This window comes from Monodelphis domestica, chromosome 1 (assembly GCF_027887165.1).
Source record: "Monodelphis domestica isolate mMonDom1 chromosome 1, mMonDom1.pri, whole genome shotgun sequence".
Classification (NCBI taxonomy): Eukaryota; Metazoa; Chordata; class Mammalia; order Didelphimorphia; family Didelphidae; genus Monodelphis; species Monodelphis domestica.
In genome coordinates this window covers 473,368,842-473,383,841 of record NC_077227.1, presented here as the reverse complement: position 1 = coordinate 473,383,841, position 15,000 = coordinate 473,368,842, and the positions used below count along the sequence as shown (strand labels likewise).

Below are 15,000 nucleotides of genomic sequence, written 5' to 3'. Positions count from 1 at the left end.
CATGGGGTTCTCCTCAGAAAAATGTTTTATAAAACAAAATAAAATACATAGGATTACAAAAGAACCCGATTATATTGGGGAAAAAAACATTAAAATATTTTTTAAAACAACTTCATGAACTTGGCCTAGGGGACAGTGAAGTAGCTCAGTAGAGAGAGAGCCAGGCCTGAGAATGGGAAGTCATGGGTTCAAATTTGGCCTCCAAAACTTCCTACCTGTGTGACCCTGGACAAAGTCACTTAACCCCCATTTCCTAACTTACTGTTCTTCTAATGCTTAGTATTGATCCTCAGAGGGAAGGGAAGGGGCTTTTCGTTGGTTTCTTTTGTAAAAAGATCCCTGGGCCTAGAAGATGAAAGAATGCCTGGGTCAGGATGGCTGGGCCCAGTGGAAGCTGGAGGGAGCTCAGTCCCCTGCCGTAGGTCTGCAGATCTGCGTGATTTTCATTCCCAGACATCTTGGAATGTTCTCGGGAGAGCAGGGCTCTTTGTGGAGGAGACGGGAGGAAGAAGGCACTCCACCATGAGGGAGAGGAATCACATTGTGCCTAGAAGCCCCCCTCGGGAGCTGTGTGGGCCTTTGTCGCCTCCGATGATTGGCAGAAATAGGGCCGGCCCCCCAACCCAGCAGGGGCACACTAACTCCTCAGCTCAGCTTGGAGAGCTGCCTGCTAGCTCCTCCCTTCCAGCTGGAGGCCGAGCCCGGCAAGCACAGCCAGGCTTTCTTAAAGAGGGGATGGCAACAATACTAGGGCTGTCTGGCGCTCCCCAGGCTTGGCGGAAAGGAAGCGGGGCGGTGGGGGAAAGGCCTTGGAAGCTTGCAGGTGCGACGTGGGGGCACTACAGGGATAGGATCCCCAGAGGACAAAGGACCATCGCGAGGGCAGCTGTCACTCTCCCGCATGTACCGCCGGCCCCATCCTCACAAAATCCCAGCTCCTTGAGGTGCTGGCAGAGTTATCGGCCCTCTGTGGCACGGCGAGCACCGGCCTTGGTACCAGGAAGAAGGAAAGGAAAAGGGATGGTCCTGCTCCCGAGGGAACTTGTGATGTAGCCAGGAAGATCAGACTCACGGGAAACAATGACAAAAAGGGCAAGATTAGGTATAAGGAAAGACTTTATTGCTACTGGAGATGGGCGAGGGCTGCAGGGCAGGGAAGGGGAATTTGAAGTGGGTGGGAAGCCTTGAAGGGTGAACCCAACATCGGCTGTTCCAGTCTCCGAAAGGCCTGAACTATCCTGCTGCTGTGTGTCTTTGGGCTTTTTTCCTACCTTCTCTGGGCCTCCAACTAAATGTGTGACTTTGTGAAGGTGTGGGAAGGAAGTGGGGAATCTAAGGAATTTTTCCTCAGGCTAATAAGAAGAAGAGCCCAAGCATTGGGCAAAATGAGGACACCCCCATGTTGGGCCATGCAGATAGCCTCCTCTTTTCTAGAGGAAGTCAAGGACAGCACAGTGGCCTCAGAGAGTTTCCCAATCATTTCTAAGACAAACTGGCATAGCAATGGGACACTGTTAGGGAACAGAATTCATCCTTTTGTAAATATTATACTTTCCCAAGGACTTTGTTAAATGACAGTTTTCCATATAAGGAGGACCCTGAAGTAGTCCTAAAAATATTTATTAACAGCATTAAAATAATAGTGTTAAACCTCATGCTTAACATTTATATAGGGCCACTAGATGGTTCAATAGATAGAATGCTAGGCTTGGCATCAAGAAGATCTGAGTTCAAAATTAGCCTCAGACACTTCCTAGCTGTGTGACCCTGGGCAAGTCACTTGACCCCCATTTTCCTAGCCCTTACCACTCTTCTGCCTTGGGACCAATACACAGTATTGATTCTAAGATGGAAGGTAAGTTTTTAAAACTAAACTAAACTAAAATAAATTCAATCAATAAACTGCTTTATAGATAAATAAATCAATAGGGGGCAACTGGGTAGCTCAGTGGACTAAGAGCCAGGCCTAGAGACAAGAGATACTGGTTTCAAATATGGTCTCTGATACTTCCTAGCTGTGTGACCCTGGGCAAGTCACTTGACCCCCATTGCCTAGCCCTCACCACTCTTCTGCCTTGGGACCAATCCACAGTAAGGGGTTAAAAAAGAAAGAAAGCCATTAAAGCATACTTAAGGATTCTCATGGTCTGCATGTTGACCTAGAAAACCACATAATAGCATTCTCAGTTTTTATTATATTTTAATTTATTTTATTAAATATTTTCCAATCACAAAAATCAGGTTTGTGTTTGACACCTGTGCCTCCCCAACCCTTAGCACAGTGCCCAGCAGCTAGCAGGGGCTTAATAAAAGGCTTGTTGCCTGGCACTGACATCCGTGGCCTTCTCTGGTACCATGTGGGGCAGGCTCGTGGGCATCAAAGGATGAAACTGGAAGACACCTTAGAGATCCTCTAGTTCAGGCCCCATACTCATGGATAAGGAGACCAGAGAGGGGAGGGTCGCTCAAAAGCATTAGCAGTCAAGCCAAAAGCAGAACCAGGTTTCTTGACTCAAGGTACAGTATTGATTCCCAATCCAGAGCTCTTTTCATTCGGTCAAATTCAACAGACATTGATCAGACTCCTGTTTAGCACCAGACCCGGAATCAGGAGGACCTGGGTGCAGATCTGTCCTTAGACACTTCCTAGCTATGGGACCCAGGGAAAGTGACTTTTAACTCCATTTGCCTAGCCCTTGCCCTTCTGGGTTAGAGTTGGTAATAAAATAGAAAGTAAGGTAGTGTTGTTGTTGTTGTTGTTTTTATAGGGCATCTAGGTGGCACAGTAAATAGAGACCCAGACCTAGAGATGAGACCTCTTGGGTTCAAATCAAACACTTTCCTGGCTGTGTGACCCTGGCCAAGTCACTTAACCCCCTTTGCCTAGCTCTTACCACTCTTCTGCCTTGGAACCGATACTTAGCATCCATTTTAAGCCAGACTGTAAGGGTTTTTGATAAAATAAAATAAATCTATTTTATGCTAAATGCTAGGTATACAAAGACAAAAATAAAACTATTCCTGCTTGTGCTTGCTTTGGCAGCACATATACTAAAAACTATACTTGCTCTCAAAAGGGAGAAAGCAATAACTGTATACAAATTAATATATAAAGAAATATTTATTAAATTATGCATGCAAATTTTCTAGGAGAAAGCAACAACATATGTATACAAGTTAATACCCCCCAAATAGTCAAAGAACTTCATGATAACTTATCTCAATTCAACCCTAACTTTATCATTTTCATATCCTGTCACATCCTTCTATTTAACAATCTCTTTCCTTGATCCTGTAGCCTACCCCCTCAAATATTCACTCAGTCCTCCCATGTTCCTTTGTCTCCTTTCCTCCCCTGTGACTGCTCTTCTCTCTATGCCACCTCCACCTCTAGAAACAGCCTTGCAGTTCCACATCGTGTCACCTTTCTAAACCCCCTCTATTCTAAAAATTTCCCAGAGCCTACCCCGGACCCTCCAACCCACTGCATTGTGACTTCTACTCAGCATCACTATTAGGAGGTCCCGTGTACCAAGCTAGGAAGTAGGCATCAAAGATAACAGCCCCTGGCTTTGGGCTGGATGGTACCAAAGGAAAAAGGGAAGCAGCACTCCTAGGAACCCTCAGAGCCCCAAGCCAGCAGATCTAACAATAACAAGTCATGGAAATTTTAGCGACACCAAAGCTACCAATCATACATGACTAGATGATGCCTGAAATTGCAAATATTAAAGTTTCATTGCTTTGACTTAAGACAAAGAGGGTTAATTGGGGCACCTAGGTGGTGCAGCAGATTAGCACCAGGACTAGAGTTGGGAGATCCTGGGTTCAGGTCTGGCCTCAGATACTTCCCAGCTGTATGACCCTGGGCCAGTCACTTAACCCCATTTGCCTAACTTCTCTCCCAAAATTATTACTAGGACAAAAAGTCAGAGGGTTTTTTTGCTGTTATTTGTTTATTTTTAAGGCAGAGGAAAACTCCCCCAAATATACATTATAAAAATGCAAATTTTTACCCTAAGAGATTTCATATATATACATATTTATGGGATTTTTTCACCAATATATATATTTTTATTTTCTTCAATATTTCTCAATTATGTGTAAATGTTTTGTCGCTTATTTTTTGAAAATTTGAGTTCCAAATTCTCTCCCTTTCACCTTCCCCACCCACCTCCTTAAGAAGATAAGTGTTTCATATAGATTATACATGTGAAGGAAAACAAAGCATTTCCACATTAGCCATATTATAAAAGAAAAACACAGACCAAAAAAAGACCCAAGAAAAATCAGGAAACTAAAAAAAGTATGCATCTATCTGCATTCAGACTTTATCAGTTCTTTCTCTGGGGGTAGATAGATAGCATTTTTCATCACAAGTCCTTTGGAAGAAAGTGTCTTCGATCATCGTATTGATCAGAATAGCTAAATCATTCACAGTGGATCGCTTTTTATAATATTATTGTTACTATGTATAAGGTTCTGCTGGTTCTGCTCATTTCATTTTATATGAGTTCATATAAGTCTTCTCAGATTTTTCTGAAACTATGTTGCTCATCATTTCTTATACCACAACAGAATTCCATCAGTTATGTGCGGTAACTTGCTCAGCCCTTCCCCAATGAGTGGACATCCCTTCAGTTTCCAAAAAGAGCTCCTATAGACGTTGATCTCTGGGCTACAGACCTAGTAGTGATATTGCTGGGTCAGAGGGTCTGCAGAGTTTCATAGCCTGTTAGGCATAGTTCCAAATCATTCCCCAGAATGTTTAGATCAGTTTATAACTCCATCAGCAGTGCATTAGTGTCCCAATTGTTCCACATCCTCTTCAGTGTTTATCATTTTCCTTTCCTGTCATCTCACAGGTGTGAGGAGGCTCATGAGATGTTAAGTAAGACGTTATCTCATACGCCACCCCCCACATTTAATATATCAGTAAACCGAGGCCAAAGAAGGAAAGCAACTGTTCAAATCTAAACCACTAGTTAGCATCAGAGCCAGGATGAGAACCCACACCTTTTTGTCTCCTAACCCCAGGTTCACTATGGAGATGTAGTGCATTGAAGTTCATTTGAGGAACCAGAGACATGAGAAAAGGATAGTATCACAAACAGATACCCAAGGACTTCCCCAAAAGCTTTGGTTTAGACCTTCTGTAAATCAGGAGTTCTTTACTTTGTGTGTGTGTGTGTTTTGAACCCCTTTGACTGTCTAGTGAAATCGTGGATCCCTTCTCAGAATAAGGTTTTTACATTTAATATCTTCATGGTATAATGGATAGAGTATTGATTCCAAGGCAAAAGATAAAGGATTTGTTTCTTTTTTTAAACCCTTACGTTTCATCTTGGAAGGTGTATTGGTTCTAAGGCAGAAGACTGGTAAGGGCTAGGCAATGGGAGTTAAGTGACTTATCCAGAGTCATACAGCTGGGAAGTGTCTGAGGCCAGATTTGAACCCAGGACCTCCCATATCTGAGCCTGACTTTCAATCCACTGAGCCACCCAACTGCCCCCAAGATAAGGGTTTTTAAAAAGAAGAATTCCTGAATTCAAATCTGGCCTCAGATACTTATTAGCTTTAGGACTCTGGGTAAGGCACTTAACCTCTATCTACTTCAGTTTCCCCATCTGTAAAATAGGGATAATAATGGCATTAACCTTCCTGGGTCATTGAAACACTTTGATGAAAACATTAAAATACTATATAAATGCTAGCAATTATTTTTGAAGAAAATTATTATTATTATAATTATAATTAAATTAAAAATTTAAAAATATTATAGCAGAAAATAAAATGCATAAGATTACAAAGGAAACAAACTGCGTTGATTACACTGAGATCAAATGAAAAAAGAAAAAAACAAGCTCGCAGACCCCAGGTGAAAAACCCCTGTTGTAAAGGCAGTGCTGGGTACCTGCTTCTGCCATCCTGATGTGCATCCTTTCCCTCCACCCTGGTGTTTGCTTTGCAGATCGGAGACAGGAATGGAGAGCTCACCGCCCGCATGAACATTGCCCAGCTCCAGCTTGCCCTTGGTGGGGATGCCAGCACCAAGGTAGGGGACAGGCCACACTACCCTGGTTATGAAGCTCAAGGTATGTTCTTTCTGGGACCCCTCTGTTCCCTTTGTTATCCAAAGAGCGTGGGATAAAAGATGGTTATGGTTGCTTTCTGGGTGGAAGGGGACAGTCCTGGGTTTGTACCTTTTTCATGAAGCCGATCTAACAAACTCAAAAGTTAAGACTAAACTGTTACCCTGCTTGATCAATGACACATGCAAAATTTAGTTGAACTACTCATTGGCTACGGGAGGGGTGAGAAGAGGGCAGGGAAAGGACATAAATCTTGTAACCATGGGAAAATATTCTAAATTAATTAATTAAATAAATGAAAAATTTCAGCGAATAAATAAAGGAAAAATGAACAGATAAAACAATAGTAAACTGTTACCTTGTTTCCCTAAGACAAAAGGGAGAAAAACAGAAACCAGATTGAGAGAAATAAGACACCAGGATGGTTTGTGTGTTGTTTCAGTGAAGGAAATGAGGCAGAAGATTTGCTTTTTGTTTCAGGAGCTAGAACCAGGTACCACATTGGTTTGCAATGAAGGCTAAGAGAGCTAGATACTCTCCAGGACATCGGTTGGCCTGTTTCAAATTTTAGGGTTCCTGGGTGCGGGCAGCAAGGACCCAGCCCCCCACTCCCCAGGAGCCACCTTTGAGGCTGGCTGCCGACAGTTCTGGGATGGTACCCTTCCCCTCAGAGTGAGCTCTGGCTCCAGAGGAAGACTGTCTGCCTAGAGGCTGGACTTTGCTCCCAAGGGTTGAGGGCAATGCTGCTGGGTATCATGCCAAGCCATCTGGAGGGCTGGGGAAGACCCAAACCTGCAGAATCATATGTAGCTCTAGCTGCCACATTCTAGAAAAGGGCTAACCGGGGTACCGTTGGAAATATCCTGGTTCTCGAATCCAAGGATCTAGACTCAAGTTTCTCTGAGATCTCTCTGAGCCCGTTTCCTCATCTCTAGAATGATGGAGTTATACTAGATGACTTCTGCGGGTCTTTCTCGTCCTAGAGCTTATGAAATAACTAGAAAAACACATATGAATGTAGTGAATAAAGCATGGGGTTTAGAAAGACCTGGGTTCGAATTCTGTCTCAGGCACTTTCTAGCTGCAGGACCTTGGGCAAGTCACTTTATCTCTATGAGCTCCAGAGTTTCCTCATTTGTAAAATAAGGATATTGAACTAAATGACATGTAAGGTTTCTTCTTATATCTATATCTGTGGTTCTGTGATGAGGGAAATCAAAACTCCATTGTGTAAGAGCAGGCAAAGTAAGGGGCAGTGGGGTAGCACAGTCAATAGAACTCCAGACCTGAAATTGAGAGGTTCTGGGTTCAGATACGGCCTCAGACATTTCCTGGCTGTGTGACCCTGGGCAAGTCACTTAATCCTGATTGCCTAGCCTTTACCACTCTTCTGTCTTAGAGGTGATACTAAGACAAAATGTAATTTTTTTTTTAAATGAGGATGTTGGACTAAATGACATCTAAGGCTCTTCCCGTCTCAGGGCACTGTGGTAAGGGGACTCGATACTCTGTTGTGTAAGAGCAGGCAAAGTAGATGGGGGTGGTAAACCTGGAGAAGAAAAGATTGAAGAGGGGCGAGGTTGTCACATTGAGGGGGGAGCCAACTTTTCTGTTTCTGAAGATCAGAACTAGACCAATGGGATAATAAGGCAGATTTCTATGTAACCTAAGAAAGAACTTTCCAACAATTGGAGCTGTCTGAAAATAGAGTAGGCTGCCTTGGTAATGAGGAAGCGTGTTCAAGCGAAGATGAAGCTCCATCTGTCAGGGATGCTCTAGAGGGGTTTCCTGTGCTGGGTGGGAGTTGGAACTGGATCATCATCCTAATTCCTCACGTTTATAGAGAGCTCCTCTGTTTTCAAAGTGCTTTTTATACATGACCTCTGAGAAAAAGAACTCCTACTAGGCCTGCTTTGGGGTCCCTGCTTAAAGGGAATCTAGAAAGGCTTCTTGCAAAAGGTGAGATATTAGCTGAAACCTGGAAGGAATTGGAGCATCCCAAGGAGAGGAAGAGGGGGAGAATTAGGGCATGAGGGATAACCAGTGAAAATGCATGGTTCAGATGAGTTTTCTTGTGTGAAGAACAGCAAGAAGACCAATATCATGGGATCATAGAGTACACAAAAGAGAGTAAAGTATAAGAATACTGGAAAAGTAGGAGGGACCAGCATATGAAGGACTTTAAAAACTAAACATGGTTTTATATTTGATCCTGGAAGTGATAGGAAGCCACTGGAATGTATTGACTATGGGGATGATGTAGTTAGACCTTGGGCTTTAGGAGGAACATTTTGACGCCAAGAAGAGAATGGAGAGTGATTCGAGACAGAAAGTACCACCATCAGACTCTGGGAATAGTTCAAGTAAAAGATAATGAGGGACTACACCGGTGGTAACAATGTCAGAAGAAAGAAAGGAGCATATAGGAGAGATGTTAGGAAGGTCAAATCAGCAGGTCTTGGCAACAGATTGAATATAGGAGTTGTGAAACTAAAATATAGGTTGTGAGAGACTGAGAGAATGGTGTTCCTCTTGTCAATAATAGGAAAGTTACAAGGAGGTAGGAGAAAGGTTTGTATAGAAAGTTAATGAGTTTCATTTTGGACATTTTGAGTTTAAAATGTCTACTGGGTATCCAATACAAGATTTCTGAAAGACAATTGGAGATCGGCAGAGCGTTTGGGACAGGAGAGGTAGATTTGGAAATCAGCAGTACAGAGATATGAATTAAATTTATGGGAGCTGATGAAATCACCAAATGAAGTAGGATGGAGAAAGGGGTGCGGGAAAGCTCTTTAGGTGATACCCACTGTTAGTGAGTGCATAACCTGGCTGATGATCCAGCTAAAGAAACTAAGAAGGGGCAGTCAGACAGACAGGAGGAGAGCCAGGAGAGAGGAGTCATGAAAATCTGGAGAGAAGAGCAAATCAAAAAGAAGATAGTGATTGAGATTAGAGGCTGCAGAGAGGTCAAGAAGAATGAGAACTGAGAAGAGGCCTTGGGTTGGAAATTAAAGAGATCGTTGGTAACTTGGGAGAAAGCTGTTTCAGCTGAATGGTGAGGTTGAAAGCCAGCCCCCAGAATATGAGACAGAAAGTGGAGGGGCAGTTTGCGTGTGAGGAGTTGTGAAGAGCCTTTTTGAGAATTTAGCCACAAAAGGAAGGAAAAAGATAGAACAAAAGGTGAAGGAGATAAATAAGTGAGAGTTTATTAGAATGGGGAAGGCTCATTGTGTTTGTAATTTATTAGTAGGGAAGCAGACAATAGGAGCAATTAGGTGACTCAAATCTGGCCTCAGATACTTACAAGCTCTGTGACCCAGGACAAGTCACTTAACCCATTTACCTCAGTTTCCTCACTTGCAAAATGCTCTCCAGAAGGAAATAGCAAACCACTCCAGTAACTTTGCCAAGAAAATCCCAATTTCAGTCATGAAGAATTGGACTCAACTGAAAAACAACTGAACGACAATAATAAGTAGATAGGAGATAGGGAAAGACTGAAGGTAAATGAGAGAGTAGAAATAATAGAAGGATCTTCTACTGGAGAAGATGGACAGGATGGGATCAAGAATGCAAACTAAAGTGTTTGCCTCATTGCCAAAGAGAAGGGCCTCCCTCATTTGAAACAAGTGGTGAAGAGATCATGGTGGAGGACATCTCAGGGATAAAAGATGAGGAAGAGAGAAGAGAGATCTCCTTAGCAAATGGTCTCAGTATTTTTCAGTAAAATATGAGGAAGATTTCTCAACTGAGAGGATGGGGAGCAGGGCCACCAACAGAGATTTGAGGAGGAATAAAAAGACTTGGAATAACTGCTGTGGTGAGTTGAGTAGCATACCAATTCTGGAGGTGTAAAAGATTGCCTTGCTATGTTGAGGGCTCAGTTGAGAACAGAGAACATAAATTTGTAGTGGGACCCAGTCAGCACAGTTTCAGGATTTTCTCCAGCTTCGTTTAATAGCACAGGATTACAAATGAAGGCAGCAGTTAGTGGGAGTAATCCAAGGCTGAGTGAGGCAGGGCAGGGCAAGAGCAGCAATAGGGTAAGGAAGAGGATACAGAGCAAGACAAAAGGATATAGTAGGTAAATATCAGAGAATTTTGTGATGAAAGCAATAGCAATTATCAGGATAAGGAACGACTTCCTGTTGAAGGCAGCTCTTGAGCGGGCCCTTGACAAAAATCAGTGATTCTAGGAAGTGGAAGTGATGATGGTCCACTCTAAGGTGGTAGCAGGGTCAGAAGAAAGAAGGGCGCATATAGGAGGGACGTTAGGAATGTAGACTCAACAGGTCTTAGCAACAGATTGAATAACGAATAATGAGAAAAATGTGGACCCCACATCTCCCAGAATTCTTTTCTCATCCCAAGAATCTTTTCCCCTTTGTTCACGTTAGTGTCATTTCATTATTGTTTTTAGGTTGAATGTTTTCCCTGCCTTTGCTCTCTTTTTTCCACGTGCACTGCTGGGAAGGCTGGTTTTACTCAGGCTTTTTACTTCAAGTTAATTTTAATAAACTTTATAAATATGAAATCTGGAATATTGGATATTAATTTTAAAATCTACAATTTGGAGAGGTGAGATACAGCAAGGAGTTGGGTTGTGAGGGAGTACATTTCAGGAATGGGACACAGAAACAAGAAAAGGCGTGCTCTCTAGCAGGAACTCTAGAGAAGCCGGGCTTGGTAGGACCATAGTGTGTGTAAAGTTGGAATAATGGGTACCAAGGCTATAAAGGTAGGCTGAGACCAGGTCATGATAGGCTTTAAATGCTCAACGCAAGTTTAAATTTGATCCAAGAGGTAATAGGGAGATACAAATAGGGTAGGGGATTGACACCATCATTTGCTCCCTGGCAGTTTTGCCATTCATGTCTCCAACAATACAAAAGATTCAAAGGAGAGTAAAAAGGAGGTAGGAGTAGCTAGATGGCTCGGTGGATGGAGTGCCAGGTCTGGAGATGGGAGGTCCTGGGTTCAAATGTGACCTCAGACACTTCCTAGCTGTGTGACCCTGGGCAAGTCACGTAACCCCCATTGCCTAGCCCTTACCACTCTTCTGTCTTGGAACTAAAACAGTATTAATTCTAAGTCAGAAATTAAGGGGTTAAAAAATAGAGGTTGAAAAGAAGGCAGGTCAAGTGGAATAATCTGTCTTTACCTGCTTCCAGCACCCAACAACTGTCTGGAACTCTGAGACTTATCTCCTCTCCAGAATTCCCCTGTGACCTCCCATCTCTTTTAGGAAACCAGGCTCAGTGCGATACTGGTTAGGTTGTTCCCAGAAGTTTTAGATGGTAAATCATGCTATTTCCCAACCATTCCAAAGATGTCCTCTCCAGAGGTCCAGGGAGCCGATAGCAGAGCAGGTGATGGAGACGAGCAAGGAAGACGAGGCCAAGTTGTAGGGATGGATGTACCTTCCCACTTGGAAATTAGAGTATGCAGGCGGGAAGGAGGGGGAGGATGCCTGGGAGTGTGTGTGCGCGCCCTGTTAATTAGGCAGCATTTGGCATCCAAGACCCAGCCTCCCATAACAACCTCATTCATTGGAACTGCTGCTGATCCACTTCCCCAGGTCAATTCTGTTCTCAGCACAAGTACAGAATGTTCTCCTGGGAAAAAAAAAGTAGAGGGAATAGAAGGGGGAGGTATGTGGAGGAATACAGAGAGGAGGAGTGAGAATGGGGTGATAGAAACTTTACATGCCTCTAGAGGGAAGGAAGGCCTGGGCCAAGTCAGAGGAGAATTGCTTACAGAATTTATTCAGATTGCTTTCCCTATAGTTCAGGATGGAGTGATGAGAACGCTTCCAGGGCATTCTCCCCAAAGATAGGGTTCAGAACCAAGGCCAAAGGAGCCGAACCTGGAATGGACCTCTGAACCCAGTACAATCTAAGCAGTAAGTCAGCCCTGTTATATACTAGTTGAGATGTCCCATCTTGGCCAAATCCCGAAATTCTGCTGGGAATTGCACACACTCTTGCTATTCTCATTACTGGGGATGGAGGAACAAGGAAAGGGAACAAGCATTTATTAAAGGCCCATCACAGGCCAGATCCTGCGCTAAGTATTTCACAAATATTATCCCATTTGCTCTTTTGAACAACTCCTGGAGGTTTGTGCTATTATGATTCCCATTTTATAGTTGAGGAAAATGAAGCAGCCAGAAGTTAAGTGACTTGCCAAGGGACACATGGCTAGTTATGTCTGAAGCTGGATTTGAACTCAGGTCTTCTTCACTCCAGGCCTAAAGCTCTACCCACCATGCCACCCAACTGTCTTTGGCACAACTGGGACTAACTCCACCCTAATTCAACACTGCCACCAGGACGTGGCTAAGGGAATTTATCTCCCAGTTTAACTCATGAGTGCTAAATAACCTCCATTTTCCACCTGGAGGCCATCTGAGATCCCTACCCTCAAAAGAGCCTAGGAAGAGGAAACTGAGACCATGGAAGAGCTGCCCAGGCAGAGAAGGTGGAAGAAGAAAAGACACCAAGATGTCCCCAGCCTCTTCTCTACTTGGAGGGTAACTCCAAAGCTTAGGAGGCAGCCTACAATCAGGGGACAGGTGCTATTCAGATAGGGATAAGTGGCCGTTAGAATGGGTAGCAGTAGGAGGTACCATCTTTTTTTTTTTCTTAACCTTTACCTTCTGTCTTAGAACCAATACTATGTGACTTGCCCAGGGTCACACAGCTGGGAAGTGTCTGAGGCCAGATTTGAACCTAGGACCTCCCATCTCTAGCCCTGACCCTCAATCCACTGAGCCACCCAGCTGCCCCCAGGAGGTACCATCTTAAAACAGTTTGATTAAGAATTGGCTTTTGGCCAGCAAGTTTACATGTATCTCATTTCATTTGGGTTAATCTGGTCCCTGAGAGACATAATTGTTCCCTATGCCTTTCAGGGTAGGGAAAGGAGTCCTGCTCAGTCCTATTGGTAATATTAGTTGAACCACCTGGACTGGCCCCACAGAGGAGATGGCCAGTGTCCCCCTAGCCAGCGTCACTGCAGGTCTGTAGGTCTTGGAGCAGGCGCAGAGAAGCTTGCCGGCAGCAAGATGGGGAAATGGTGGCCATCCTTCTGGAAAACAGAAGGTCTGTCACCAGGTGGCTCCCACAGGGACTTTTTCTCACTATAGAAATCACTTTTCTTCTCACACCAAAAGGAAAAGAGGAAATTGGAAGAATTTTTTTTTTAATGCTAGCATGTACTAGAAATTAAAGCGACCGTCCCCATCCCTCAATTCTTTACTCTGCTTCTGCATTACTCTCTGTTGGTGGCTACTGAGAGGCTACAACAGATTGGGGAGAGAGGGAGTGTTGCCTTTCTACGGAAACAGCCTCCAAAAGTCCTCCTTAGAATCTGTATCACTGCCTAGGAAGACAAACTATTTCCAGCAATTGAGATCCAGAGTCAATAGAAATTTCATCACATGTTTGGAAAGAGGCTGGCGTCTCCCTGGGAAGCATCAGTCCCTCCCACAGGGTTAATGGTGGTTGGAAGAGAGCAAATTGAAGGTCTTGTCACTACATCATGGGGAGGCAGTTCTAAAAGATCTGAGAATAGTGCTGGGGCTAGGGCAAAGGCCTAAGCTTGTCCTAGGAGACTGTTGGATGGCAGGGAAGAGCCCTAGGAGTCACAAATCCCCGGCACTGTCTTGGAAGATCAAAGTGCCATTCATCCTTCCAGGGTTTTGTTGGCGCTAGGTTTGCTATCTCCTATTACCTTTTTGTGGGTACACCGTAGATGAAAACGCACAAAGACAGTTGTCATTCTCGGACACCGAGAGACTACTACTATTAACGTTTTGTGGGTAGTCAGGTCCTAAGGAAAGATAATAGGATCAGGGACCAATGGGAGAAAACCCATCAGAGGCCACAGAGCTGCGGTCTCTTTGTCTCCAACCAGAAATCTTAGACCTCCTGTCCTTCCCAAGAATTGGAGGTCAGAAGAGACCAGGATCACGAGTTCCTGGAAAAAACGCCAAACGTGATCCTGGAAGTGTATGATGTAGGCCAGGGCACCGTAGTGGCAGAGGATCTCTTGCTCTACTGGTTCTACATCAAAAGACATTGTCTGCATCCCCTCCCCTTAGAGCATCAGGCCAGAATGATGTCTGAATCTAAGATCTACCAGAAGACAAAAGTTGGGGCAGAGATAATCTAGGGGGCAAAGGGGAATGAGAGGAGATTGAACCAGCCTCCTCCATTGGGCTCTCAGAGTTCTTTATCATTTAGAGAGGGATAAGGACTGGACCTGTGATTTCACAGGTAGAAGGAACTCCCAGGTGAGGAAATTCCTTCCAGCCAGTGCATGTCAGCACCTTCTCTGCCACATCTAGTATTCACTGCCTAGAGGAGAGACAACGTCACCCAGGTAGTATATGTCAGAGAGAGTACTTGAATCTAGGTCTTCCTGCTAGACTTGGGCTCCATCCACGCCACCATTCTGCGCTCCAATAGAGGGACTAAATCTGAGATACTAGCACAGGGCTGAAGGATCCTGACACACTTAGAGTGGGTCTGAGTAGGGAGTTACCACTTGGAAAGGTGGATGGAAACAGAGGCGTGGGGATCACAAGACAATGAGAAGGGCTCAAGCTAAAAGGAAATCTTGAAAAAAGAAGGCACTGTGCAAGAGGGCGAGGGATGAGGGCAGAGCTAGAGGGGGCTCCAGGAGCTAAGGAGAGAACAGTGCCTCTGGGAGAAACATTGCCCAGAAGCCATCAGGAGAGATGAAGCACTGAAGTAGCCCAGCCTGTCTTGGCCATCTTCTCTAACTCAGATGGAGGGACTGAATGTCTTCCCGAGAGCCAACCCGATACATCCCCAGGGGATCTTGTGGGGCTACAGAGCTGTGCCCAGGGCCCAGGCTGTGATGTCTACCAGCTACTTGG

The 15,000-nt window shown here is 44.3% G+C and overlaps 1 protein-coding gene across 1 annotated transcript in view; it reads left to right on the top strand.

Annotated features, from left to right (window-relative positions):
* Positions 1–15,000, top strand: part of GPSM1 (G protein signaling modulator 1) — a 151,235-nt gene that overhangs the window by 79,527 nt on the left and 56,708 nt on the right. The window contains 1 exon segment of the mRNA XM_056812696.1: positions 5,972–6,095. Within this exon segment, the coding sequence (XP_056668674.1) occupies positions 5,972–6,095 (124 nt within the window).